The 27925-nt window shown below is 42.6% G+C and overlaps 3 protein-coding genes across 3 annotated transcripts; all 3 read right to left on the reverse strand.

Moving 5' to 3' along the window:
• Positions 1-3710: 3710 nt before the first annotated feature.
• Positions 3711-4836, reverse strand: LOC133896319 (cytosolic sulfotransferase 5-like). The gene has a single exon (XM_062336899.1). The coding sequence runs from the start codon at positions 4782-4784 to the stop codon at positions 3822-3824; it is 963 nt and encodes a 320-aa protein (XP_062192883.1). The 5' UTR covers positions 4785-4836; the 3' UTR covers positions 3711-3821.
• Positions 4837-12992: 8156 nt separating this feature from the next.
• Positions 12993-13973, reverse strand: LOC133896033 (cytosolic sulfotransferase 15-like). The gene has a single exon (XM_062336550.1). The coding sequence runs from the start codon at positions 13955-13957 to the stop codon at positions 13082-13084; it is 876 nt and encodes a 291-aa protein (XP_062192534.1). The 5' UTR covers positions 13958-13973; the 3' UTR covers positions 12993-13081.
• Positions 13974-14282: 309 nt separating this feature from the next.
• On the reverse strand, positions 14283-15474 carry LOC133896066 (cytosolic sulfotransferase 5-like). Its single transcript, XM_062336578.1, has one exon. The coding sequence runs from the start codon at positions 15448-15450 to the stop codon at positions 14473-14475; it is 978 nt and encodes a 325-aa protein (XP_062192562.1). The 5' UTR covers positions 15451-15474; the 3' UTR covers positions 14283-14472.
• Positions 15475-27925: the final 12451 nt, after the last annotated feature.

The following is a 27925-nucleotide window of genomic DNA, read 5'->3' on the forward strand; positions in this document are numbered from 1 at the left end:
CTTTAGATGTTATGAGTTTTTAGAATTGTGTGCTAGTTTAGTGAGCTGGTTGAGTTTGGTGGTGTGCTATGTAGTGATTTGGATCTTTGTTTGAGTGTGTGATGTATTATTAAGATCTTCTTCACGAATACATCCTTACAGTAATAGTAATATATTAGTTAGTTTGAGTATCTATCTCTATTTATCTTATCCGTTCTTGCTACTGTTATTCTACCTTTCTCCCCTTCTCCTCATCTTCTTGTCTCTATGTCAAACGGTGAACCTAAGCAACCACGCCAATGCTAATAGCAATGCTTGTGATGGATAGGGCAAAGACAATCCACCTCCACCGCCATAGCCTTCCCTTGAGCAGCTTCTGACAGTGCAAACTCAGATTCTACAAGGAGTGGCCCAGACAATGGCCCAAATACAGCAGAATCCCCTCACCGCCAATGCAACCCTGTGACAAGCTCGGAGAATTCCAAAGGACTAAGCCGCCCACCTTCTCTTATACTGTTGAACCTATGGACGTCGATGACTAGCTCAATGTCATTGAGAAGAAGCTTTTAGTTGCTTAGTGCAACATCAGGGAGAAAGTTTTGTTCGCTTCACACCAGCTAATGGGACCTGCCACAGATTGGTGGGATGCCTATGTCGCTGCTCATGAAGAACCTGACAGCAACAACTGGCAGGAGTTCCAGAATGCTTTCTGTACTCATCATGTACCCCAAGGAGCTATCAAAATCAAGAGAAAGAAATTCCTAGCACTCAAGTAAGGAGGAATGACTATGAGTGAGTATGTCACTAGATTCACTCAGCTGTCCTGGTATGCACCAGAAGATGTGGATACCGATGAGAAGAAGCAAGATTGCTTTTTGGAAGGACTGAATAATAGACTACAATTATCTCTGGGTTCTGTGATTTCAATCCAGGCCCTTGTAGACTGTGCTCTTATCTTGGATCACAAGAGAAATATGATTGAGCGCAAGCGCAAGATGGACCGTCCAGGTCAGTCAAGCAGCAACACCAAGCCCCTTTATGACTCTTCTCATTCTGGATCTATTAATTGTTCTGGTCAGCAGTACAATCAGCCCAGGACACAATCTACAAATCAAAGCTCCTCCAGGAATGCAGGACAGTGTCATCGCTCCAACTTTCAAGCGCCCCGCACTTCAAATAGTATCCCTCAAAGGAACAAAAACACTAGCAGCAACACTCAAGCCTCCGCCAAAGGAAAACCATGTTTACATTATGGAGTAGAGAGACATTTTGCTTTCCAATGCCCTCAGAAGCGTCCAAATCAGCCACCCGTCTAAGTTGCAAACCAGCAGAATCGCAATGGGAATCAACTCCAGAATCAAGCAAAGTAGAATGATGCTAGAGGCCGTGTGAACCATGTGGTAGTTGATGAAGTTCAAGATGCGTCAGATGTCATGATCGGTATGTTTCTTATCAACTCCAACCTCGCTACAATGTTATTTGATTCTGGAGCATCGCATTCTTTTATACCAACCAAGTATGTGGCAAGATACAATTTGCCTATATCTCTTATGAAACATAGAATGATTGTTAGCTCCCCAGGTGGAGAAGTGAAAGCAAAGTATGTATGTCCTAACCTTAGTATTAAAATAAGAGGGGGGAGGGGGTAGAATTTTCTGCAAACCTTATTGTTTTGGAATCCGAAGGGATATATATCACACTAGGAATGGATTGGTTAACAAAATTCAATGGAATTATCAACTGTGCAAGAAGAGCTGTTCGTCTGTCTACTAAAGAAGGAAAAGAAATGGAATACGTTGCAGAAGTATCGCCAATGGCCAGAGGGACAGTTAATCAAGCTAATGGAAATCCAATCGAGAGCATTCGAGTCATAAGCGAATATTCGAATGTATTCCTAGAAGATTTGCCAGGTATGCCCCCTGACCGTGACATCGAGTTTATTATAAAACTAGTACCTAGTATGACTCCTATTTTAAAAAGGCCATATAGAATGACTGCTAATCAGTTAGTAGAACTTAAGGGACAATTGCAAGAGTTGTTAGACAAAGGTTATATCCAACCTAGTTTGTCATCATGGGATGCACTAGTAATTTTCGTACCCAAGAAGGATAGTAACCAAAGGATGTATACAGATTATCGAGCCTTGAATGAGGTAACCATCAAGAATAAATACCTTCTTCCTAGGACCGATGACTTATTTGATCAGCTTAGAGGTGCATGTGTGTTCTCCAAGATTGATCTCTGCTCATGATATCATTAGTTGAAGATTCGAGCTTCAGACATCCCTCGTGGGGAAACATGACTCGTGGGGAAAGCACAGAGTACATGGGTTAATCCATAAAACTCTATTGACAATGACATACATTTAGTTACTTGATCTCTACAAGTAACTTAGCCTTTATTCTTCCAGCCTCTTTTTCTTCTTCTTATTACTATAAGAGAAATCATTTGTACAGATGGTTCAGAAATCCTGTGCGGCACGCTTTTTTTAATCGCCTGTGGAAAAGAGTCTGTACAAAATTTGTACAGACGGTTGTTGAACCATTTGTATTATGTAGGTGCGGTCTCAAGTCACATAATTTTTCACGTGAAATACCACGTACCTTCCTTACAATGTACCCATCATTCATTGCTGATCATTGTATGAAAATAATCTATATTAGAGATATGCTCAAATTAAGTGGGACAGTATTAGTACAAACGATTCTAGTTTAGAATCGTATGTATTGTTCTTTTTTATACAAACGGTTCTAATTTGGAACCATTTATACTAATAGTGTATGAGCATCACTAAGATCTTAATTATTTTGATGCAATTCTTTAAACTCATTGCATTTATCAACTAATTCATACTTCATCATTTGTACATCTCCCATGGAATAACTTAATAACAATTATCAACATAATTGTTAATCAATATGTATTGTCATTAATTACCAAAATCACACATAAGGGCTAGATGCACTTTTAGCCGCGATGTGACTAGCATTAAATGCCCGTCAAGTGGCGGCCGCCCTGACATGCTGGTGCAAATGGTGTTCGCCCTAACACGCCGGTGCAAGTGGTGACCGCCTTGACGTGCTGGACAAGACTGGCGTCGTAGTTGGTGACCGACCAAGCACAATGGCCACTCGCCGTTGTGTGTCTGCACAGTTGGGTGATGTCATCAACGTGTCGATATTTTAGTCTCTGGCCTGAACGATGTAGTACGAAACTAGCCCTGTAACACCATTATACTGGTAGTAGCTCTTGCCTCTACCACTGAGGGGGTATGTCTGTAACCTTAGGCTCAGGAAAGCAATATAAATACCGACCATGGGCACATGATGCCATACTATTGTACTGGTAGTAGCTCTTACCTCTACCACTAAGGGGGGCATTTCTATAACCTTATGATCATGAAAGCAATATATTGTATGCATCATCTTTCTCTCTGCTACTTCTCCAAACTTGAGTTGCTCTAATAACAACGATTCTCGCCGCACCTTATTCGTGGAAGAAACTTTATTCCACAAACGATATAAAATTCTTGCGTTCCAAACTAGGCTGAAACGTGTAACCAAAGATCTTAAAGGTAAGTAAAATATCAAAGCATGTTGTCCTTAACATTATTCTAGAATACATGATATAGTCAACGTAATTGCACAAGCATGCATGTAGTGGGATACAACCTTGCTTTGTTTGAAACGTGGAAATGTTTCAAAGGAATTACAATGAAATTAAACGTTTTCCAATGAAAATTTGATGCATTCCAAAACAACCACTTGCTCTTTAAGCTTATTCCTTAAGACCAGAGCCTTTCAGTCTCTTTAAGCTTATTCCTTAAACGTTTTCCAATGAAATTAAAAGATAAGACCAGAGCCTTTCAGTTTCTCCTCGATGACGCGATCCAGCTTCACTGCCATCTCTTCAGTCATGTGATTCTTCCAGTCTCCAACCTTCGCGGTCCTAAAATACACAGAATTCTCTATCTGCAGCCCACCAATTGGATCAGTCACTCCTGAGGAGTTCACCGGCAGATCCTTCAAGTTGCTGAAGCTACATAACCTCACTAGCTGCTCCACGATTCCACTGCTCTCCTCCTCACACGTGAATGGAGCGCGGATGAACTCGGCAAGCACCTTGACATGCTTGGAAGGGTCAGCCATCATTTCATCATACTTTAAGAAAAGAACTCTATCGGACTCTATCAAGCTTTGCTTCCAGTACCCTAGGTAGTGATCCCAGATAGACCCGTAAACCGAGACCCCCTCACAGAACAACTCAAAGGCCCTATCGAACTCTGTGAAGAGTTCATGATACACCTTGTTCATGTAGTGCCATGTGGACACAAGCACGTCCTTGGGCTCCCGGCACAGGTACACGACCCGGCAACCAAGGGCCGACACACCTGAGGGCAGCAACGCGAGCGGAAGATGTGTGCAGAGGAGCCTTGGGGAAGGGAGCGCTTCGAGCTCCGTGACAGGGTGGAGGTAGCGGCGAGGGAACTCGAGGCTCGCCACGAGGTGGTGAGGAAGGTGGGTCAGCAGCGGGTGGCCGTCGCCGGTGGCCGGGTGACGAGAGCGGTTGGCGATCGCGAAGGCGAGGGCCTTCAGCCAAGTGGTGCCACACTTTGGGAAAGTGGCGAGGATGATGTCGTCCGGACGTGGCTGGAACTGAGCCTGCACGAGCGTGATGCTCTTCACGAGGTCTGGCCCGAGCCAGCAGCCTTGGAACTGCGACTGGGAAAACAACGTCCACCATCCTTCTCTTGCTGGAAGTGTGGGCGTAAGGGTAGGTTTGGTCTCAGAATGTGCTTGAGCCATGGCGAGCTGGTGGAGAGGTAGGGGAGAGCTCGCTCTTCGTGGTTGTAAGATGGCCAGGTTTTGTAGGCAATCACGAGGCATCTACAGTTTTGGTTATATAGTCATGAGGCATCTTGTCGACTAGTATTTAAATGCAAAAGTTGACAGAAAAAAATTGTACAAAATGTAAAAGTTTGCGCACCCACACGTAAAAAGCATCTATCGACCACCGATCGTGTGCTACTGCAACGTCCCAGTGTCCCTGGGCGCTTCAAATGATGCTTGGTGCCACTTTGCTAGGGAGGCGTGGGCTGAAGGCTTTTGGGGATATCACCTCAGAGTCTCAGATCTTTTTATTTTTTCGGAATTAGAAAAAATATGCGCACATGGGCTTACGGCAAGCCATGATGGATTCGCCCGTGCTCGGGCCCAGGCCCACATGCGCAGGGGAAGTGGGAAACCGGCAGGATCTCCCTATGGTAAGACCATCTCTAACTATAATCCCTTCATTTTATTCCCTTTTCGATTCATTTCTTCGTTCTAATTTTTTTATTTTTTCTCATCTTCAACAGTTTCTCTTTGATAAGAATCGTGAACAGAAAAGAGAGAATCACGTTTGAAGAGAATAACTTTGAGAATTCTTTCGTGACAGGAACCGTAAAGAAAAACTGTTAAATTATTAAAAAAACAAAAATTCTGTCGTGAAGAGAATCTGGACCCGAAGGTAAACTTGGAGATAGTCTAACGACTCGATCACTCCGGCGTGTCTAGGTCCATAAAATAATCAGACGGAGTTTGTAGAAGAAATGCGTCCGCGAATTTTCCGCTGATATCTTAGAAGAGAAAGCAAAGTACTATTTGTCCTTGACATTTTTTAGCGAACATTTGTCCGACATGATTGCCAGGCATGCACTATTCGGACACAACTTGCACTGTCGTTACTACCACAGAAAAACTTATATGAGATCTGTTGTCTCTCACGGTTGTTTTATAACCGAAAAAAGTATTTCTCACGGTCCGGTCGAAAGCCGTTCGTGACAAGCTACATGTTTGGAGTTACGAGAGATAGTTAGTATCTACCATGTTCCAATATGAATCTGACTTAAATAATATTAGAGATGAGTCCACTACTAAATCGTAGAGGATATAAATGGATCAAGCTTCTGCCATATGATTTCTCTCCTCCAACCGTGAAAAATAAATATGCTTCATCTCCCACATCGACTGACCTTTAGATTCTCACTACCCAGTCGCCTCTACACAAAACCTAATCCAAAACCTAATCCCCATCCCCATTGACCTACTCCTTCGCCTCCCAGCCACCACGAGCTCCTTCATTGCTTTGATCACCGTTGATACATTAGCGTGCCTCCCCATGGCCGCTCTTCCTCCTCCGCTACTGTAACACCTCTAAAAATTTAAAGAAAATAAGTCGCAAAACGAACTCAAAAGTTGAATTCACTTTTCCCTCCCTTGGACCGTTCTGGGCCAAAGTTTAGCCCACCTCTTTCCTTCTCCCTAGGCAAAGCCCGCTCTTCTTTCCCTCCCTTTGGCGTAACTAGCCAAGCTTGACCCCACCGCCTCTTCTCCTTTCTCCGCCTCCACGTGCCCGAGTTCCTGACAACCGTTACCACCACGGCAAATCACTGTGCCGCCTCCACTGCCCTATCTCCCCTCCCCTCTCTGTCCCCTCTCTACGAGGTTGCCGCGCATAGGAACAGGCGATGAGTGCACAGTGCATGCGCGGACTAAGCCACATACGGGCAATAGCAGGTCACCACGGACCATGGCCTTGCCCTCCTTTTGTATCTCTCTCACTCTCTCTGTGCTTGCACGCGCGCACGATGTCACCTCACCTACACCTCAACCACTGATGCAAGTTGACGCCGGCCCCGCCGCATGGACAAAGCCGCACGCCACGGCCAGACATTCACCGTGATTGCTGGCCGTTGCCGTGGCTATCCCCCCTTCCACATATAAAAGGCCATGCCTGAACTCCCACCTCACTCCACCGAAGCCAAACCGAGCCAAAGGTGCTCTTCTTCCTCCCTCCCCCCCTCTCTCTCCCCCTCTCTCACTGTTTTTCTCTCCAACGACAATCGTCGTCGATCCCTCACCAGAGACCGCCACCGAGCAATTAGGCCCCACAACGAGCTTGACCCGACCACCCTTCACCTCCCTCACCCCTCTGCTTAACCCCTCCCCTTCTCTCCCGAGTCATCACCGAGCCACCATGGCTGCTAGCCTCTGCCCCTATTGCAGCCATCGATGATTCCTCACTGGCCAAGCCGAGCACAGACATCCCTCCCTCGCACCCCACGCTCACTCCCAGCACCCAAAAACCCTGCCTAGACCGTCTCTCCATGTTTTCCCTGTCAGCTGCCACCGCTCCCAACTCCGGCCAACCCAAAAACCCTGCCCATACCCTTTTCCTTTTCCCCAGATTTAATTTTCAGAAGCCCGTTTCTCCTCCATTTCAGCTTCGATTTTGACAATTCTTTCGCTAATATTAATCTAAATTCATGCACTATCTGTTCTCCTCAGTTTCATATTTTTTTGAGCTAAATTGTGTGATTATGTGTATTTATTTTATTTGTTATAAGCCATATTTTAAACACCAGAGCATTCAAGGAAGAGGAGGAGCCGGGTGCGCAAGACTTCGAGTAGGACCCCCTTGAGGACTTCAACTGAGGCAAGTCTCAATCTATTTTCCCTAGTTGATCATCTTGTACCCAGATTTATCACCACAACCCGTAGTAGCCGTTTTTCCACCAAATAATTGTATGAGTATTATTTATCGGTATAATTTGAATTGTTGATCTAGTTATGTCGTATTGTAGATTAGTTAGCCTGATTGATATCATTCCGAATATAACCTTGATAATCCTAGATATTTGTATCAATATTAATTACGCTAAGACGAGTCCCTTGTTACTAGTATGCTTAGGCTGTGTATTACACTATTATTTCATACTTCACCATAATTAGTTTGTGCGAACTGTGTAAAATATGCTGTTTTGGTGATGTGTGGGTTATTGGGATGGGAAGAGTTACTAGATGGCTAATAACAAAAGAAAACTTGTTAGAGTTAAGGCAAATCAGGGTTCCCACTGGGAATGCCTTGGGAGCTAAGTGTTTCCTGTGTGATATGGTTATTGTGAAGATATTTGCCTTCATTCGGTTAAGGACTGAATTAGTGTGATATCTTACCTAGTCTTCACAGTACATCCACTTGATCCTATATATGGTAGGGCATAGTCTAAACCCCACTAGCTACTCTACTAGTCATCCAAAGGCAGGAGTGCAACGAAAAACCATGGAGTAGGTGCAAACATGTGCGGACTTGTCGACCTTGTTGGAGGCATAGTTGTTGGTCAGGAACCCCTGGTTAGTTTCTGTTGGCGACAAATGGGATGATGCTATAGTGGGTAATGGCTTATTGAGTCGCATTGCTATGATAGTGGTATGTTGCTAAACTCAACTTGTCGGTAAAGTGTACTACTCTGCATAGGTAAAACTATTCAAATAGACATATCAACGGTCATGGATGAACCATGGTTTGGTCACCACAACTAGCATGGGTCATGTGCTTTTCCTTGGAGTGTGAGTGGGCAGGGTGTACCCGTTTTTGGAAATAGGTCCGGCAATATACCGTAGGTTGCTATGGATGGAGCGTCCGTCAACATTAAAACTTGGAGCCTAGCGACCTTCCACCACAGCTGAACCCTCCTTCATTTAATAATGATATATTTTTCACAAAAGCCGCCTTATAAAAATGAACCATTGCATGTGTAAACTTGGCATTTCCAAAAAACTAAGTTTATAGCCTTACCCTTGACAATACCGTATGTATGTATTTATACTCCTTGATGTAGGGCAAGGGTTGGGACTTGCTGAGTACGTTTGTACTCACCCTTACTTACGATTTCAAAAGAGGATTCAGACTTCACCGACGCCGACAGTGAGGTTGACGCATAAGTCACTACTACAGAAATAGACTTATATGTCGGCCCATCACTACCAATTCCTAATAGGCTTATGAATCGACAGTGATAAGTGTCATCACTGTCGGCCTATAGCTTGAGCCGACAGTGTTTCCTAGCTCCCTCATCACCGCCGGCTTAAACCACCAACTGGTAGTGATGTCTCGGCTATATAAAAGTCATCATATACTTTCTCAAGCCCGAGCACAACAGAGAGGAGCTTTGTTCTTACTCGATGGTGGCCATTTTTGGTCACCAAGTTCTTAGGGGCTTCAAAATTTTGACGAATCCTCATGCCCTAGGTACTCCAAGGTATATAACTTCATCTCCAATCTATTTCTAGTTGAATTTTATTTGCTAAATTGATTTAGATTTTGAAATGATGGAGATGAACCTATGGCCATGATGTTTTAAAACAATGTAGATGCAATTATACCTCATTTATGATATGGAAGCTTCAATTAGTAGCTTATGGTAGAAAGTGTCTTTATTATTGATTTACATTAGTTATATGTGTGAGCATATTTATTTTCGATTTTTAATAAATTAGAAAAATTAGCCATAAAGTTAAGGTATATAGCAAGCTCCAATTATATTTTTTATATTTTAATTAATTAGTAATCTCCAATATAGAAACTTTATGTATGAGCAAATTTATTTTTGATTTTAATGAATTAGAAAAATTAGCCATGATATTTAGGTATGTAGCAAATTACAATTATATTTTTTATATTTTGATCAATTAGCATACTCTAATATGAAAACTTTAGGTATGAGCGTATTTATTTTGATTTTTAATGAATTAGAAATTTCACCATGATTTTTTGGTATGTAGCAAGATCTAATTATATATGTTATATATATTTAATTAGCAAGCTCCAATATAGAAAATTTATGTATGAGCATATTTATTTTTCATTTTTACTTAATTAGTCCTACATAAGGGTTGAATAATAATAAAAATTTCTAGGGATGTCACCAACAAACACTCATTGGAAGCGGACGCGGAAACATACAAAAGGCGGCTCCTCCAACTCGGGCCAATTGACGATAGGAGATGGTGAGGTAATTTATTTGTTGGTGATTGCAAAATCATCTAGATATTTTGAATATGGATTTACAATAATGATATAATTGTAGATGGACAGAAGATGGATATACGATGCATGCCGTGTGAGCGCAGAGTACAAGAACGATGTAGAGTATTTCTTAGTGTTGTCCATACGTCGATTGCGAGAGCAAGAAGTAGTTTTTCACCACCCAATAGATACATTCACACTTGATGCCAAGGGGTTTTATACCTGGTTATATTTGTTGGACCGAGCACGGTGAAGCTGAGATCATACATGAAGGGCAACACATTGGCAGAGAAGATAAATACTTTTGCACCGATATGCTGGCTGATGAAGACATCGATATGCCACATGTCGGAGATACTGGTCAATGATGATCTAGAGCAGATGTTGGCTAACGACAACAACGATTATCTAGGGCAGATGTTGCTCGATGGGGAGGAGAACTTCACTAATGAAAGAGAGTTTCAAAAGTTTTAGCGTATGGTAGAGAACTCTAAAACACTGTTGCTCCTGGGCTGCGAGAAGGAGCACAAAAATGTGTATCGTACTTTCATTGCTACAATTGAAGGCAAGCAATGAGTGATCTGATACAAGCTTCATATAGTTATTACTGTTCTTGAAGAAATTACTTCCAAAAGGAAATATGCTATCAGAAAACACATACCAGGCCAAGCTGCATCTGTGCCCATTGGGGTTAGAAGTATAGAAAATACATGCATGTCCAAATAATTGCATGTTGTATCGTGAAGAGCATTTAGACTTGGAAGCGTGTCTGGTTTGTGGTGCAACACGATACAAGCATGACGATGATGGTATCGATTATGAAGGAAATAAGAAAATGCCTCCCATCAAGGTGATGTGGTATTTTCCTATAGCCCCCTGTTTAAAGCGTTTATTCACGAATAAAAGGTATGCCAAATTGATGCGATGGTATGTCGAGGAGCGGAAGGATGATGGAGTGCTGAGACACCCCGCTGATTTTACACAGTGGAGAAACATCGATAGAAAATACAAGAAACCCTTTGCAGAAGATGTGAGGAATATAAGATTTGGGTTGAATACGGATGGGATGAATCAATTCGGCAACATGATGCCGGTGTTGATACAAGGGCCGATGCAACCTAGCAATGATATTGATGTCTACCTGAAACTATTAATGGAAGATCTTGTAATATTGTGGAACAATAGTGTGCGGATATGAGATGAATACAAATAAGAGAACTTTATCCTTCACGTAATGTTATTCGTAACAATCCAAGATTTGCTAGCCCTCGGTAACCTATTGGTCAGACTACTAAAGGCTATTGTGCATGCATGCATTGCTTGGATAGAATAGAGAGCTTGTGACTGACGAACTGCCGAAAAATAGTTTACCTAGGTTATCATAAATTTCTTCACAAGGACCAACCGTACTGCAGCAATAGGAGAGCTTTTGATGGGAAAGTTAAGACTCGATCATATTCTAAGCATCGCACTAGGAGACATGTATATAAGATGGTAGAGGGATTTAGGGTTATCCTTGGAAAGGGGTGCGTGAGCACACCGGTTCTAAAATCTAATCTTAGAGCTCCTATGTTAAAAAAGAAATCTATTTTTTATGACTTAGCTTTTTGGCGGATTTGGTGGTTTGACATGCAATCGATGTCATGCGCATTGAGAAGAATGTGTGTAATAGCTTGATTGGTACATTACTATACATACTGGCAAAACAAAGGATGCACTCTAAGCACGAAAGGACCTAAAATATTTAAAACTCAGACAAGATCTAGATCCCGAAGATATGAAAGAAGGCGACAAATATCTTGGTCCTACTAGCTATAGTTTGAGTAAGGTGGAGAAAATTGCAATATGCAAGTGCTCTCATGGAATCAAAGTTCCATCCGATTTGCTTGTCTTATGGTGTGCAGGTGATGGATACAGCTTGACGGTTTGATCGGGGCCAAACGAAGTGCTTGGTGCCGAACGATCAAGGAGGTCAGGCGGAGTCATGGGTGATGGATACAACTTGATGGTCGATGTCGATGTGTGGAGGTCAAGTGAAGCATGGAAGACGGATGAAGACGTCGTGTTGACAAAATCAAGCGAAGGGGATGTCGATGCAAGTGACAAGGCAGCCCGAGGGATCGAGAGCGGGAAAGATTTGCCGGCGGTCAGGATCGCATGATGGAGTACACGGATGGACATCGAAGCGCTTGCTTAAGGTATAAGAAAGGTGGCGAGTCACGCTTTGAGAAGCGTGCAGACAGTTTCGCGGTTTGGCCTCAAAACCGTGGGAGGATTAGAGGAGTACGTGGCACCATAGTGAAGCTTATATCGAGGCAAAGCTAAGTCGTGAAGGCGTCACGGCCGTCTGATGAATGGAGAAGAAAATGGACCAAGATGTCCTTTGTGGTATGTAAGAGTGTACTACAAGAGAGGAGTATTTTGGGGAAAAGTTAGAAAACTTAGGGGTCAAATTTTCTAGTCTTATAAATAGAGAGGTAGGGCTATGAGAGAGTTTGAACCAGCCACTTGAGCCCCCTTATGCTACCCATTTGAGAGCTTAGAGCTAGGGTTTTAGAGGAGAGAAGGATGAGTGCTTAGCCTATGTAATAGGTGAGAGTTTTGAGAGATAAATCTTTGTAATCCACCTGAAATAAGGCTGACCTCTTTGAGCAATGAAGTTTATATTTTTGCATATGCTTAAATTCCCTCTTTCTAGTTTCCCTCTATTGGTTCCCTTGTAAGTTTTTCGGTTTTCAGTTTTGATTTTTGTTTTAGTTTTTTGGTTAAAATTTCAGCACCTTGTGAGGTCATTCTTCTTGTTGCTATAGGCATAAATTCATATACACACGCTTATTTGATGGTTCTTTAATTTCCTTGCCTCTAGACAATCAATTTGGAGAGTTTCGTTGCTTGGCGTTCATCTTTCTTGTTTTTAGTGCAAGTTGTGATCTTTCGAGTGCTAAAACATATGAATTGATCTTAAATAGAACCTATGGTTTATATACCATCCGTGGAGTCGTGTTACCTCGATTTTCTCTTATTAAAACTTCTCTTTAATTTTGCTTCCACTTGAGTTTTGAGGTGTGTTAGGTGATCAAATTAGAAGAATACCATAAATTTTGCAAGAAAATTGTTAAGATATATATTCATCCCCTCTAATTACCAATCTCGTTCATACAATAAACAAATGTTAAAAGGTGAGGCCAGATCCTTCTAGTTTCTCCTCAATGATGTTGTCCAGCTTCTGTGCCATCTCTTCGGTCAAGTGGTTCGTCTAGTCCCCAACTTTTGCGGATCTGAAAAATGAAGAATTCTCCATCGGCAACCCACCAATCCGATCAGTCACTCCCTTGAGGTTTTCGAAGCTACACAGCCTCACCACCTCCTCCACGACTCCAGTATTCACCTCCACATCGGTGAATGGAACACGGAGGAACTCGGCGAGCATCTTGACATGCTTGGAAGGGTCAGCCATCAGCTCATCATACTTTAAGAAAAGAATCCTGTTGGGCTCTATCATGCTTTGCTTCCAGTACCCTAGATAGTGCTCCCAAATAGGCCCGTAAAGCGAGACCCCCTCACAGAAAAACTCAAAGGCCTTATCAAGCTCTATGAAGAAGTCCCGACGCACTTTGTTAATGTAGTGCCATGTGGACACGAGTACGTCCTTGGGCTCCCGGCACAGGTACACCACCCGGCAGCCGAGGGCCGACGTGTTTGAGGGCAGCAACGCGTATGGAAGGTGTGTGCTGAGTAGCCTTGGGGAGGGCAGCGCCTCAAGCTCTTCAACAGGGTGAAGGGCACGGCCATGAATCTCAAGGAAAGGCACGAGGTCCTGAGGGTGGTTGGTGAGCAGCGGGTGGCCGTGGCTTGTGACGGTATGCCGAGAGCGGTTGGCGATAGTGAAGGCCAGTGCCTTCAGCCATGTGGTGCCGCACTTTGGGAACGTGGCGAGGATGATGTCGTCGGATCGTGGCTGGAACTGGGCTTGCACAAGCTCCACACTCTTCGCGGCTTGGGGTGTGAGCCAGCAGCCTTGGACGAGGAAGAACGGTCTCCACCATCCTTCCCTCATAGGAAGCGTGGACGTGAGGCTCTCTCCTTCCTCTGGGCCGCCGCTACGTTTGGTATCAGATTGTGCTTGAGCCATGGCGAATTGGTGAGGCAGAGGGGATGGGGGAGAGCAAGCTTTAAGTGATTACTGGATGTGATGGGTGCGTAGGTCAAGGAGAGCTGCTGATACTAGACAACTAATCCAATTGATTATCAGTCATCTACTTGGCCAGCATGCTGACATACATACGACAAAATCATATGAAAACCAGCACCAGACCATCTGACTATTGAATTGCTCGCGTGGATCTCGAGCTCTTATTTAATTAATTGCACAAGTTGCCATGTGCGTGAAGTTCTTGCTGAGATCTCAAAGAAAGGAAAGCATCGAAGCATTTTGTCCTTGACATTATTCCAGGATACATGGTATGTCCAACATAGTTGCACAAGCATACGCAAGTAGTTGGACAAGACTTACATATATTCATTTAGAACATGGGAACTGCGCAGGAATTATGTGGAAATTATATAGTTTGCTGGGAAACGGATAAATCTTAATGCATTTGAAACGACAACTTACCGTCGAAGCTTATTAAGTAGGATAGACAAATGTCAAAAGGTGAGGCCAGATCCTTTTAGTTTCTCCCCAATGATATTGTCCAGCTTCTGTGCCATCTCTTTGGTCAAGTGGTTTGTCCAGTCCCCAACCTTTGCGGTCCTGAAAAATAGAGAGTTCTCCGTCGGCAACCCACCAATCCGATCAGACACTCCCGAGGAGTTCACAGGTAGGCTCTTGAGGTTTTCGAAGCTACACAGCCTCACCACCTGCTCCACGACTCCACCACTATCCTCCTCTTCGGTGAATGGAACTCGGAGGAACTCGGCAAGCATCTTAACATGCTTGGCAGGTTCAGCCATCATCTCATCATACTTCAAGAATAGAACCCTGTCACGCTCTATAATGCTTTGCTTCCAGTATCCTAGGTAGTGCTCCCAGATAGGTCCGAAGAATGAAACCCCCTCGCAGAACAACTCAAAGGCCCTATCGAACTCTACGAAGAACTCTTGGCGCACCTTCTGGACGTGGTACCATATGGACACAAGCACATCCTTGGGCTCCCGACACAGGTACACGATTTTGCAGCCAAGGGTCGACGTCGCTGAGGGCAGCAGCGCGAGTGGGACATGTGTGCATAGGAGCCTCGGGGAGGGGAGTGCCTCAAGCTCCGTTACTGGGTGGAGGCTTCGGTTAGGCAGCTCTATGAACGGCACAAGGTCATGAGGGTTGCGGGTGAGCAGCGGGTGGTCGTCGCCGGCGACAGTGTGGCGGGAGCGGTTGGAAACCGTGTAGGCAAGGGCCTTCAGCCATGTGGTGCCGCATTTGGGGTAAGTGGCGAGGATGATGTCGTCCGGACGTGGCTCGAACTGGGCTTGCACGAGAGCGACGCTCTTCACGCCCTGGGGCAGGAGCCAGCAGCCTTGGAACAAGAAGAAAGATTTCCACCATCCTTCCTTCCTAGGAAGCGTAGACGTAAGGCTCTCTCCTTCCTCTGGAACGCTATGCTTGGTATCAGCTTGTTCTTCAGCCATGGCGAATTGGTGAGGCAAGGACTGGGGGAGAGCTAGCTTTAAATGAATACAGAAGGGAAGTCAACTAATCTATTCAATTATCAATCATCTAGTTGGCCGGCATGCTGACACATGATAGAATGATATGATAATTACATAAATGATTGTATGACGAATATGTTTATACACTTTTGAATAATGTGTTATTTCTATTTTATAAATAATTATTATTTACATTGATAAACAAATATGTGACTTTATGATGTTATTCCAATTGATCCATGGTCTTATATCACAGTGATGATTAATAGACCGGCACATATATTGATTGTTGATCATGTTTAATAGATTATAGATATGGAGATATTAAATCAATAAGGTGGGCACATGCTAGGGAATATGGCGTTGGATTGACCCACCTCGAGACACAGCTAGATTGTCATGTGATGTGACATCAGTTGTAATTTTGGATAGTGTATGTGCAGGATCCTTAGACCTAGGATCGTCATTGATTCCTAAAATATGTAATTGTACATTTATATACTACCAAACACTACTCCGTAATTGGATAGTTATAAAGGTAATTTTAGGGTATTTATGAAACATATCATAGGGTATGAGCGATTAAGATGGAATTTGCTTCTAGATAACACAAGAGATATCATTGGGCTCCTCGATGCGGTTGGATTAGAAAGTGCATGTCTATGCCAATGTAATTAAAGTTAATAACGAATTGAGTAATCCAGTACAAGATCAAGTGAATGATCAAGATATAATAAGGATGGAACATATCTTGCCTTAAGCTTAACTGATGTCTGGAGACAAAAGGATTGATGCATATGTATATCAAGGTTCAGCCGATATATGATCATTATGTGCATTCGGAAATCAATATGTCCTGCTAGATACTGCTATTGACTTGTGGTTTGGAAAGAGGTCTCCGAGTCGTGACTATTTATGCATGAAACTAACGGATCACACAATTAACAAGTTGGAACAACTTATATGTATTAACTCCAGTAGTGGATTTAACTGGATAATGATCCGTCAGCAACCCACCAATCTGTTCAACAACCCCGTAGGAGTTCACTGGCAGACTCTTGAGGCTCTCGAAGCTACACAACCTCACCACCTCCTCTCCGACCCCACCGCTTTCCTCCTCATCAGTGAACGGAACATGGAGGAACTCGGCAAGTGTCTTAACATGTTTGGTAGGTTGAGCAATCATCTCATATTTATAATCTAAATACGGTCGTGTTCCAACCCCACCGCTTTCCTCCTCATCAGTGAACGGAACACGGAGGAACTCGGCAAGTGTCTTAACATGCTTGGTAGGTTGAGCCATCATCTCATATTTATAATCTAAATACGGTCGTGTTCCAACCTTCTGGCGCTATCCACATCGCCTACTTCTTTTGAATCGCCGAGTCATGCAATCGTTAGCTGTGGATCGTCTGATGGCGCATGTCCGCCAGCCTTCATGAGACTTTGAGGAGCTACTCGTATTGACGCCGCCTTCTTCTCCCTCGCACATGCACCCCCGGTGCAGCTTCCCACCTCCCCTCTCCCCACGCCATAGTAGCGCCGCTACCTCCTCTCCCCCACGCTGCTGCATCGCCTCCCTCCCTCTTCCTCGCCGCACTTCTTCCCACCGCTGCCTCCTCCTGATTCCATCTCAGATCGCCGGTGGCTCAGTGTGCGTCAAATGGCGTGGAGATACCCCAGATCTGCCACTTCCCTAGCCAGATCCGTGCAACGCATGGTTAAAAGGTGTCCATACTCGCCTGTTCTCACCGTCGGCCATGGAGGACAGCCAGATTTGTGGCAGCAAGCTCGGTAGCATCACTGGCGTCTGCGTGGCAGCCGACGTTGTAGAGGAGTAGGCCCACCGGAGATCTGCCATTTCACGATTGTACCTTCCTGAAATGGCAAGCAAGGCGATTTTTCCTTTCTTCCCCTTCTGATAGCCCTCTCTAGATTTTTTGCATGAAATTGGTCCAAAATGAAGTTCATACCCAAACTTGCAAGCACTATAGATTACCTCGCGTAGATTTGAAAATGTAATCAATTAAGCCTCTTCACTGCTGCTTTGGAATGACCTTGCAATTCACATGAAAATAGGATTAATTAATACTGTAAGCTGTTAGCACTGAACACTTTAGACAATCTCATAAGCATGCATGAAATTTTAGCCGTCAATCTTCACTGTTTTAAAGAATATTTCCATACATTCTAAAACATTATGCTTGCCTCCATAATTCACCAGACATTTGCTGTCATGTGGTGAATAAAGTTGGGACATTTACAAATAAATTTAGAGTTCCGAAATTTGAGATTTTAGCATGGAAAATGATATGGTCACTGAAGTTAAACAATATAGTGCTACATTTAGTCTTGATTATGGTTCCCTCTACTGGAGACTAGAGCATGAGCACATTAGATTTCTTTCCCTTTTTAAGAAAGGAGACATTATATATGACATGTTTGTTGGTGTTGGCCATTTTTAATCCTGGCTTCTCAGAAAGGATGCGTTGTATATTCCGATGACTTAAATTTTATACTATTAGCTGTTAGCATAGAACACTTTAAACAATCTCATAAACATATATGAAAAAAGCTCGAGTAAATACATGAGCTTCAAAGTCTTCAGTCTAAAAAACGGAAAAACAATGCCAACAAATTTAAAATTTTAGGCCCACTATAGCAAAAACAATAGCTAGAGACAATGCCATTTAGACGGCTTAATAAACCATGTCTAGCAGAACCCACTTGATACATCAGATAAGTTGTAGGCATGAGCACGAGACAGAGCAAAAAACCGTGTCTACCAATAGAACAAATCTTTTTTCCAAATCACGGAATTCAATCATTCCAAATTGATAAGATATAGTTTTTAGACATGGCATTGAAACCCGTCGTTAGTAATTCCTTGCCGTCTGTGAATTCCTTGGCGCCAAGTCCCACTGAAATTTCCCACCTAATCTCCTCCTTGGTGGCTTCTCTCCCAAACTCTAGGGGCAATTAAGATATGAGAGGGCTCTATCAGGGATAGCAAACAAATACCTGCAATGATCTTCCCAATCAAAATACCAAGAAACCCTTCCAGTTCCCTTCCGATCTTGGAGCCAAGTCCACTCCTCCGACCCCCATACCTAATTCAGATTATTCCAATAGTGCGCTACAATCCCCGTCCACCTCCAGAGTAGTTGTTGTGGCAGTAACTCCAATCTTTGCTCAAGCTGTGTGTTTTCCGTCTTTGATCCCCCCTTTGATTTCTTCTCATTCACCTTCCAGGCTTTGATCCCCCCTTTGATTTCTACTTTGATATTTAGATGTCATTATTTTTATTGCATACCAAGTGTTTGATACTTGTTATGTTTAAGCACACCAAGTGTTCGGTCAGTGTTGTGTACACCAGTGGCATCTAATTCTGTCTTGGATCGTATTGCTTCATATTTCAAGTTAGTTGCTTATTGCGATCTGCTAGTGGTTGGCGAAGACGTGGATGTAATTTTGCAAGGTCATTACTGTTGGTGATATGCCCTAGAGGCGATTGAGTTTGCGGATTGGATCTGCTAATGGGCTTTAATATTGATTAAAGGACCATTAGGGTTTAGAGTCATAATGGGCTTTAATGTTGATTAAAGGCCCATTAGCGTGCTCTATATAAGAATAGGCAGGGGCCAAGGCGCATAGAGTTTTTCAGAAACCCTAGCCGCCTCCTATTCCCGAACTCCCTTCAAAACCCTAGCCGGGCGCGCGGTGCTAGCACACCGGCGCACGGCGATTCCATCCTTGTACGTGTGGATACCGTAGAGGCGCTGCTACTATTGCAGTGCTGATCTACTCGGGACGTACTCGCGAGTACTCGGAAGGTGCTCGGGACGTGCTCGGGACGAGGTTGACGATCGACTACTTGACGCGCACGACGTTGGATTGGTCTGCTCCAACTCTTCTTCCGCTGCACTGCTCGTCAAGTGGTAACGATTCATGATCCCCTACTCGCATGGCTTCCTGGTTGAACGCGGTAGAGAAAATTTATTTTGTGCTAGCGTAGCCTACCCGCAACCCCTCAATTACTATGATGAGTGACATGAGTCCAATCTCTATTTTTTGTCATGCTAAATTTGAAGGTATCTCTATCCATGTAAGGATTCTAGTTCTGAACATCCAATTTTCGTCCTGGGCACTACCACAATGTTGGATTGCAGTATACAATTTGCACTTAAGATTATGTTTAGATCTTGATTGAACTTACTATGCACTATGCAAAATTAAATTTAACATTGCAGTTTTGTTTTTGCATTCTTAGTCACTAATTAGCAAGACATGAACTCATGTACAACCATAATTTATTAGTTTCAGGTTTTCTTGTATATATGATATACTTTACTGAAGAAAATTCACTTGATATGAAATCTAACAAGAAAAACCCGAGGGCAACCCCTTTACTTAAAGCTGTCCATTTAAATATACTAGGAGGGACTTATTCACAGGATATTGCAACCATTCTTAGCTACAATATTGCTTTTGTTTAATATATGGCAAAAGTGCATGACAATGCTTATCTAAACAATACTATTTCTTCAGTTTGTGTCAGTTAATAGCAGTTATTCTGATTTATCTATTTTCTATCATAGTTAAAATATAATGTTCTGGTAGTATCAAACATTGGCTTCCCCCCAATTCTAATCACATCAACATATATTTATTTAATTTTAGATATTGCTTACTAAATAATGGATAGGGGTTGGATCAATAAGGCTAAAACCAGTATTGAATACAAAGCAGGAGTATATCAATTCCTAAAATTTGCATTTCGTGATATACCAAGTCAAGGAAAAGTACTCTGTCCTTGCAAACATTGTGCAAATTGTCTCATGAAAAGCTATACTGAGGTTAGGGAGCATATTAAGTGTAATGGATTCTTAAGTGGGTATACTAGATGGACTCGCCATGGTGAGGATCCTTCACTGCTATCTACGAGTTATTCTGCACACATAAATTCCCAGTTTAATGAAAACAACAACCTTTCTGAGACTCCTTCACCAAAAGCTGATGAAATGTATGGACTAGCACATGTTGTTTTAGGAGTTGTTGATGAACCTAGCTTGCCAAATTTAGGAGGTGATGAAGTAAGTGACAGAGAGACAAGAGTTCATGAAGCATGTGAATAGAACAATGAAGAACATGTTGAAGAGAGCACATTATTGAACTTATTAAAAGATGCAAACACTGAATTGTACCCAGGCTGCACAACTTATTCCAAACTCTCATTTGTTTTGAATCTATATCAAAATAAATGCTTGTTCAGCTGGAGCAAATAGTCGTTCAACGCACAACTGAAGTTGTTTGCAGGGACTCTACTTGATGCATCAAATGTTCCAACAAACTACTACCAAGCTAAGAAAATAATCAAAAGTTTAGGTCTAGATTATATCAATATTCATGCATGTTCAAATTATTACACACTTTTCTATGTTGAGAGAGAAAACCAGGAGATTTGCCATATCTGTGAATCATCTAGGTGGGTAACTCCCAAAAATAAAAGTGCACTAGGCAATTGTGTTAATGTAAGAAGAAAGCAGCAAAGGTTTTCTGTTACTTCCCTCTAATACCAAGGCTTCAAAGGATGTTTGCAATGGAGAAATCTTCAAAAGATATGGGGTGGCACGCTGAGGAGAGAACAAAGGATGGGAAGCTATGACATCCCGCTGATGCTCAAGCTTGCAAACAATTTGATACTCTTTTTCCAAATTTCAAACTAGACCCACACAATATTCGCCTTGGCCTTGCCACTGATGGGTTCAACCCATTTGGAATGGCAAGCAGCAAGCATAGAACATGGCCAGTAATATTAGTTCCTTATAACCTGCTGCCTTGGTTGTGTATGAAGAAATCCAACTTTATCCTGTCAATGATAATTCATGGGCCTAAAGGTCCAAAAATGACATAGATGTCTATCTTGAACCACTAGTTGAGGAGTTAATGCAATTATGGTCAAGTGTCGAGACATATGATAATCTTACTAAACAAAAATTCAACTTGCGTGTTGCATTGTTGTGGACCACACATTGTCTTTCTGCATATGCCTCCGTGTCTTGTTATAGCACCAAGGGAAGATATGGATGTACAAATTGTGTTGAACACACATCATCCAAATGGCTAAATAAGGGGCACAAGTTTTGTTACATGGGGCACCATCGATGGTTGCCAAAAGACCACGAGTTCCGTGCCCAAAAGCAACCATTTGATAGTGATATAGATCATAGGACAACCCCTGAAGCACCAAGTGGAAGATCAATTCTTAGTAAGTTAAAAGGAAGAAAATTCGGTGTTGGGAAATTGAATAATCAAGTAAAGAAGGTAGCTGACAAAAGCAAGAAAAAAAGGCAACCGACAAAAGCAAGGAAAAGAAAAGATGTCGATGAGTTTCGTAAATACAAAGCATATTATGACGTCGATGACCAACAAAACTGGTGGATATTGAGGGTCTTCCAGAAGACACTAAAATTGTAGTTAAGTTGGACCAGTACAATGTGCCAATTGGGAAAGAAATTGGCTGATGAAGTGGACAGTTCTAGAACTCAAGAAATAAATTGTTGTTTGATGAATTGGTGCGGTTGAAAATGTTTAACATTTTGCCCATGTTTTATGTGAACTAGAACAAATTTACCATTGACCATAAGGCAAGGAAATGGCTTCTTTCCCAATTAAGTAACAAGTGGAGGCAGTATAAGCGGCAACTGAAAAAGACATTTTACAAGCCTAACTTGCATATTGATCGAGTACTACAAACTATTCCTGAAACTGTTGACGAATCTCAATGGGCTACACTTGTTTCCTATTGGTACTCAGATGAGGCTAAGGTAAAATATTTCCTTGGACTTTCGAATAAACAAGCATATCCATTGGTCAACACATGTTAATGATATGTTATTTAATTAGGCAATGGGCAGGATGAACCAAGAAAATGCGAAAAACATTAAGCACCCACACACATTAGGGAGGAAAAGCATTGCTAGAAAGAGAAAAGAATTGGTAATTCTCCAGTTCTAATATTTTTATTTCCTACTATTAAATCGTCATAAACTAATTTATAAATGTAGGAAGATGCTCGTGGAGAAGAGGTAGATCGAGCAACTTTATTTGATGAAAGTCATAAGAACAAGGAGGGCACATATATCAACTCAATAACCGAGGAAAAATGGTATCGATTTCAGTAGTATATCAATTGTTTTTACAACCAAAATAGTTCACTAATTTAGATAATTGAATTGTAAGATATGTAGGACTGAGTCTGCAAGATTGCGCACACAGTCCACCGTCAGCTCATCGAACTCGTGAACGAAGTCCGGGTACGCGTGGTGTGTCTGCACGCTGGACCAACTCGGCTGTGCAACATAACTAAGTTAGATAATACAATAAAGCAATCAACATAAACGTGCACAAATAGTATTGCACTTACCCTACGTCTGCACCATAAGGACCCCATGGTCGGGCTGTCGATGCCGTCCGCACCAAACTTGTACGCGCTAAGGTCCACAACAGGCTTGCCGATGGCGATGCATTCGTATGACCACATCTAAAGCAGCAGAAGACACCCGATCAGGATCGTGTTGTCATCGATCTTCATGCACCAATCGCGCAGGCTGTGATACGTCGCAGCCAGCACAGCTGATGCCTAGCTATACTGCGAGACCTCCACCGGGTCGGCGTCCGCAATCTCTCTGGTGTAGGGGATCATGCTCCTTGAGACCATGTTGCCGTGAGTCTTGGTGAACATGACCCACCCAAACAACCACAGGAAATACGCCTCTAGGTGTCGGGAGACGTCCTCGGCGCCTGCCAGTGGGTGGATGGTGTCCACCTGTCAAACAAGGAAGAAGTACAAATATTTGCATCCGTTAATAATGTAAAGGAGACGATAAACCATTAAAAGACATACATACCACAAATTGAACGAGAAAAGCCTTCATCGGGCTGTGCTTCTCGTTCACTGGAAAAGTCCTGAACGGGGCTACGCCGTCCATCCGTTGAACGACAAAGAAGCGTCCTAGCATCTCATCACGCCAGCCCACGCCCACGTCCCAAGCCCCAACAGGTCCATCAGGAGCGAAACGTCCTCGAGCGTGGGCGCCATCTCACCGCACGGGAGGTGGAACGTGTGCGTATCGGAACGCCACTTATCGACAAGGGCCGTGATGAGTGCCCTATCTTAGCTGAACTGCGTCGCTGCCTCCGAGGCCCCCACCAACGCGTCCACCTCCACAAGCTAACACAGCTGAAGTATGCCAGCAGCACGCAACCTGCAAGCATACTACAGTTAGCGACCAATATCGTGTCTAAATCCATATGGAACCGTAAATTCAAAATTAAAAAACCTCAGGATCCAGCACTATCCTTGTTCTGGATATACCCTTGTCTATTGACTTAGATACGGACAGTACTACCCCTTCCAGACCATATAAGATTTCACTGTCCCCGTAAAAAATCCTAAACTGCCACATATCCGCCATACCTGGCAACAATCGATAAAAACTATGACATTATTCTGACATAACAGAAATAATCATGTTAAACTATATCTACAATACAAAATTCATTACAAGCGTAACCCAATATATAATCTATACTGCAACAACATATTCCTGATTCACTAAATCAAACACATCTAAATCCTATACCTATCATATCAATTATGACTACATTATGTCTAAATCATACATCTAATACCTAAAATATATCTAAATATTACTTCTAATTGCTAAAATATACGTATAAACATGATCTAATCGCTGAACTACATCTAACCCTAATTCTAAACCTAGATCAACATTTTATCCTACTTCTAGTGGCTATACTACCAGAGATGTAAAACAAAACCAAGATCTAACATTTAATCTATGTCAAAACCAAGTACTAGTTGTTATCCTACTGAGTTTGTTTAAAAAATGAAAAAAAAATTACCTCATTTTTCAGCAGGGCTTCACCGCACAAATCTCTCTCCCCTCCCCTCCCCTCCCCTCTCCTCCCTCTCCTCTCCTCTCTCGGCTAAATGAGTGTCAAATGAAGCGCTGACATCGGCAGGCCTGGCCTAAATAATTAAAAGGTCTGGGTGGGTCCGCGCGCCGTCGCGGCCACGAAGGTCTCGTCCGTTCAGCGGGCGAGAATAAGGTCTCAAGGTGTCACTTGTTCAATGGACGAGACATAATTCTTACCCATTGAACGGATGACAGTAGATAGACTTCATTAATTTTTAAAATGGGTATGTAATCTTGAATATTTGAAAAAAATAATATAAAAAAAATTCGAGCGGCGGTAGCGCTGGGCCGGCCCCGCACGCAAACTGAACTGGCGCGTCCACAGGCCACAGCTGGCTAGGCTACCTACTTGGCACTTGGGCTTTCTGCACCCGCTGCCACCAACAAACGCCCGTACGCACAGTATAATTTTTTATTTTTTAATCCTTTACGATTTCTTTTACAAATAGATTGTCTGAAAACTTCATAAAAAATAGACCATTCGAACGGCGTCACAATATATAAAATGGTTGCTCTATTACATGTGCCACCTAATTTGGTGTCGTGCACACTACATATCATAACACGGCGCCGAAAGACATGATGTCAAAAATGGACACGTGCCAAAGGTTGTGACACCGTGCAAATGTTTTGTTTCTGAACAAAGTTTTTTAATGGTCTATTAGTAAAATATATTTTTAAAAAGGTTAAAAATAAAAATTTCACCCACAGCTGGTTAGGCTACCTACTTGGCACTCGGGCTTTATACACCTTCTGCCAGCCTGCCACCGACAAACGCCTGTACGCACACGCAGCCGGACGAGCGCTTGACCCTTCTCATCCCTCGGCTTGCACGCATGTGGCTCATGATGAGCCACACGTGTACACTGATTAGCTTTAGCCTCTAGTACCTGTTTATTTCTTTTAAATTTATGAGAACTTAGCCTTTAGTTTGAACTCCATCTTCATGATGGCACGAACATAATTATATATGCACGAGTGAGTGTCCAATGTACACAAACAACGATTTTCTTACCGGGAACTCGATGTTACATTACAAATAATTTCATTTGACCATCATGCGGCTAGCATGAGAACATAAACTATAGGTTACTTGTGTATTTCGGCAGAAATTTTTTTAGTGCTTGATGATATACTTGTCGATAGCGAGATGTTTATTATAACTGATAGCAAGGTGTCTATCATAACTTTATTAATTTTTAAATTCTGTACCTCTAATCTTTAATAAACGTTGTATAAATATATGCGTGTGATGATATGAGTGTTTTTAGAAACATAGCAATTTTATTTCACCTCATGCAGCATGCGAGCACGAACCATACATATGTTATGTTGGGTCGAGGCATGCAGCAGGGTGCAACCCAAAGCTAGCTATACCATCTCCATCTAAACATATCCATGGTTACGTCTCAACCATGCAACTGCTTGAATTATTCGTATGCACGGTCCCAGCATCTCTTTTGGGGCCCTCACACATATGATCGATACGATACGTATTAGTAGTAGTTAGTCGACGACGCCTATATCCAGAATCATTTGCCAGCTCGTAACCACTAGGAGAAACTGATGGTTACGAGCATGTAGTAACGACCACACGCAGCATCACACTAGACGTCGATTCAGGTCGGTGCTGCGTGCCTGTCTCGGTACGCCGTGACTCTCTCATGATGATAGCAACACTATAATATGGGTATCGCCGTGCATTATCATTGCTTGTCTGTTTTTTTATTATAAGGATATGCACACGTACCCACATTATACTCGTACACTCGCTAGTACACCTCCTATCACATATCTATAAATAAATCGTTGAAAGCAAAAGCAAAATTAGGATCTAAATAAAGGATGCACTACCATTAAAAACACATAAAATTTCAAAAAATTATTGTTCATTGTAGCTGTTGTTAATAGTAATTTTGGATGTGAGGGGTGCATGTGCACCACTAACCATAAAATGGCATCGCCCCTTGTTAAAAGCACTCACATGTTTGTAAATCGTGGACATTATAATTTGAATTTTGGTAGGTGGACTCATACTCATGCCTCCACCATCACACTAAGTGTGTGTTTGGTTGGATGGGATATGACCATCTATGATTTATTGGATGAGACGATTAAATTTCTTGTTAGTAGTATAGATAGGACGATCAAATTCTTATTTGGTTGGACGGATAGAATTTAGATAGTGTTAACCAAAATTTTGTGAGACTGCTTGTCTTATATTTAGTTTTTCGTCAAAATATAATTGTACAAGATCTTGTTTCGTTGATTTAATTGCAATGAATACAATAGTAGAATCGGATCGCAATCACATAAACGATTTAGGAGATAATATCATTTAAAGCATAGTAACAAAAAAGTGTATTTTACTTTAGCTAACCAGAATATGCCACATCAGTAAGGATAAAACTCATCCAGAAAATAGATAACTCCATCAAGCAGTTTTTGACGGATGACCTCATCCAATATTTAAGAAAAATATTCCTTCTAGATGCTATCTCTTATAGTTTTCACTCCAACCAAACACTAAAAACTGGATATCAATCTCCGATATACCTCCAACCAAATACTCCATCTGTTTTTGAATAACTGTCACCATTAACTCCAAGCATCCATGTTTAATCGTCATTTTTTCACAGATGCACATACAAATCATTCAAGTATACAACATCCTTAGAGCAAATCTAACAGTACTACTTTCACTTTACTTGCTTAAATATTTTAAAAAACATTATTGGTTAAAGTTGTAACAGTACCGTCAACGGTCTCAACTATTTGAGACGAAGGTAGTACAACATAAGAGGTGGTTGTTTAGCTACAAATTAGGATTAGCTGCTGAGGTTAGCGGGAAATCTAAACTAACTTCCTGGTACTATTGGATCTTAAAAAAAAGAAGGATTAGCTATCAAGACGAGTGCTTAGAATCCCTGCACTGTCACTTCTCCAGTCCAATCGTTTTGATCCTTCCTTCCTCCGTCACTCGACCAGCCATCCCGTGAAGCACAGAAATTAACACTGGAGTAAGATGCAGCTGCCACATTCAGCAGCTGGGATCTACGCGTGGCGAGACAGCGTTCTGTCATCCGTGATGTAAAGCGTCGGCAGGTCCAGCGAGCGGCAGACGAATGCCGCCGGATTTCGGGCGCCCAGCTGACCCGCGCCGTGCCGCAGCCCCACTTTTCCGTGGCTGATCATGATCTGCTGTAAAAATTCGATTTTTATCGCTGTGCGTTGCATGCCGTTCCGCGCTGCGATGCAGCCACCGCTCGGCTTTCTTTCTCATGGCCCCTTTCTTGGACTCGTCGAAGGCGCCCTCTCGCCCCCTTGGCTCTTTACCTGCTGCCATGCATGTGGAGTCGAGACTCGATAGCTTTCGTCTTTCACTCGATGGCTTTCGCCTCTCCCCATCCCTGTCACCCCGATCTTCGCTGCTTCATTATTTTTCTTTACCT

Source organism: Phragmites australis, chromosome 16 (assembly GCF_958298935.1).
Source record: "Phragmites australis chromosome 16, lpPhrAust1.1, whole genome shotgun sequence".
NCBI lineage: Eukaryota > Viridiplantae > Streptophyta > Magnoliopsida > Poales > Poaceae > Phragmites > Phragmites australis.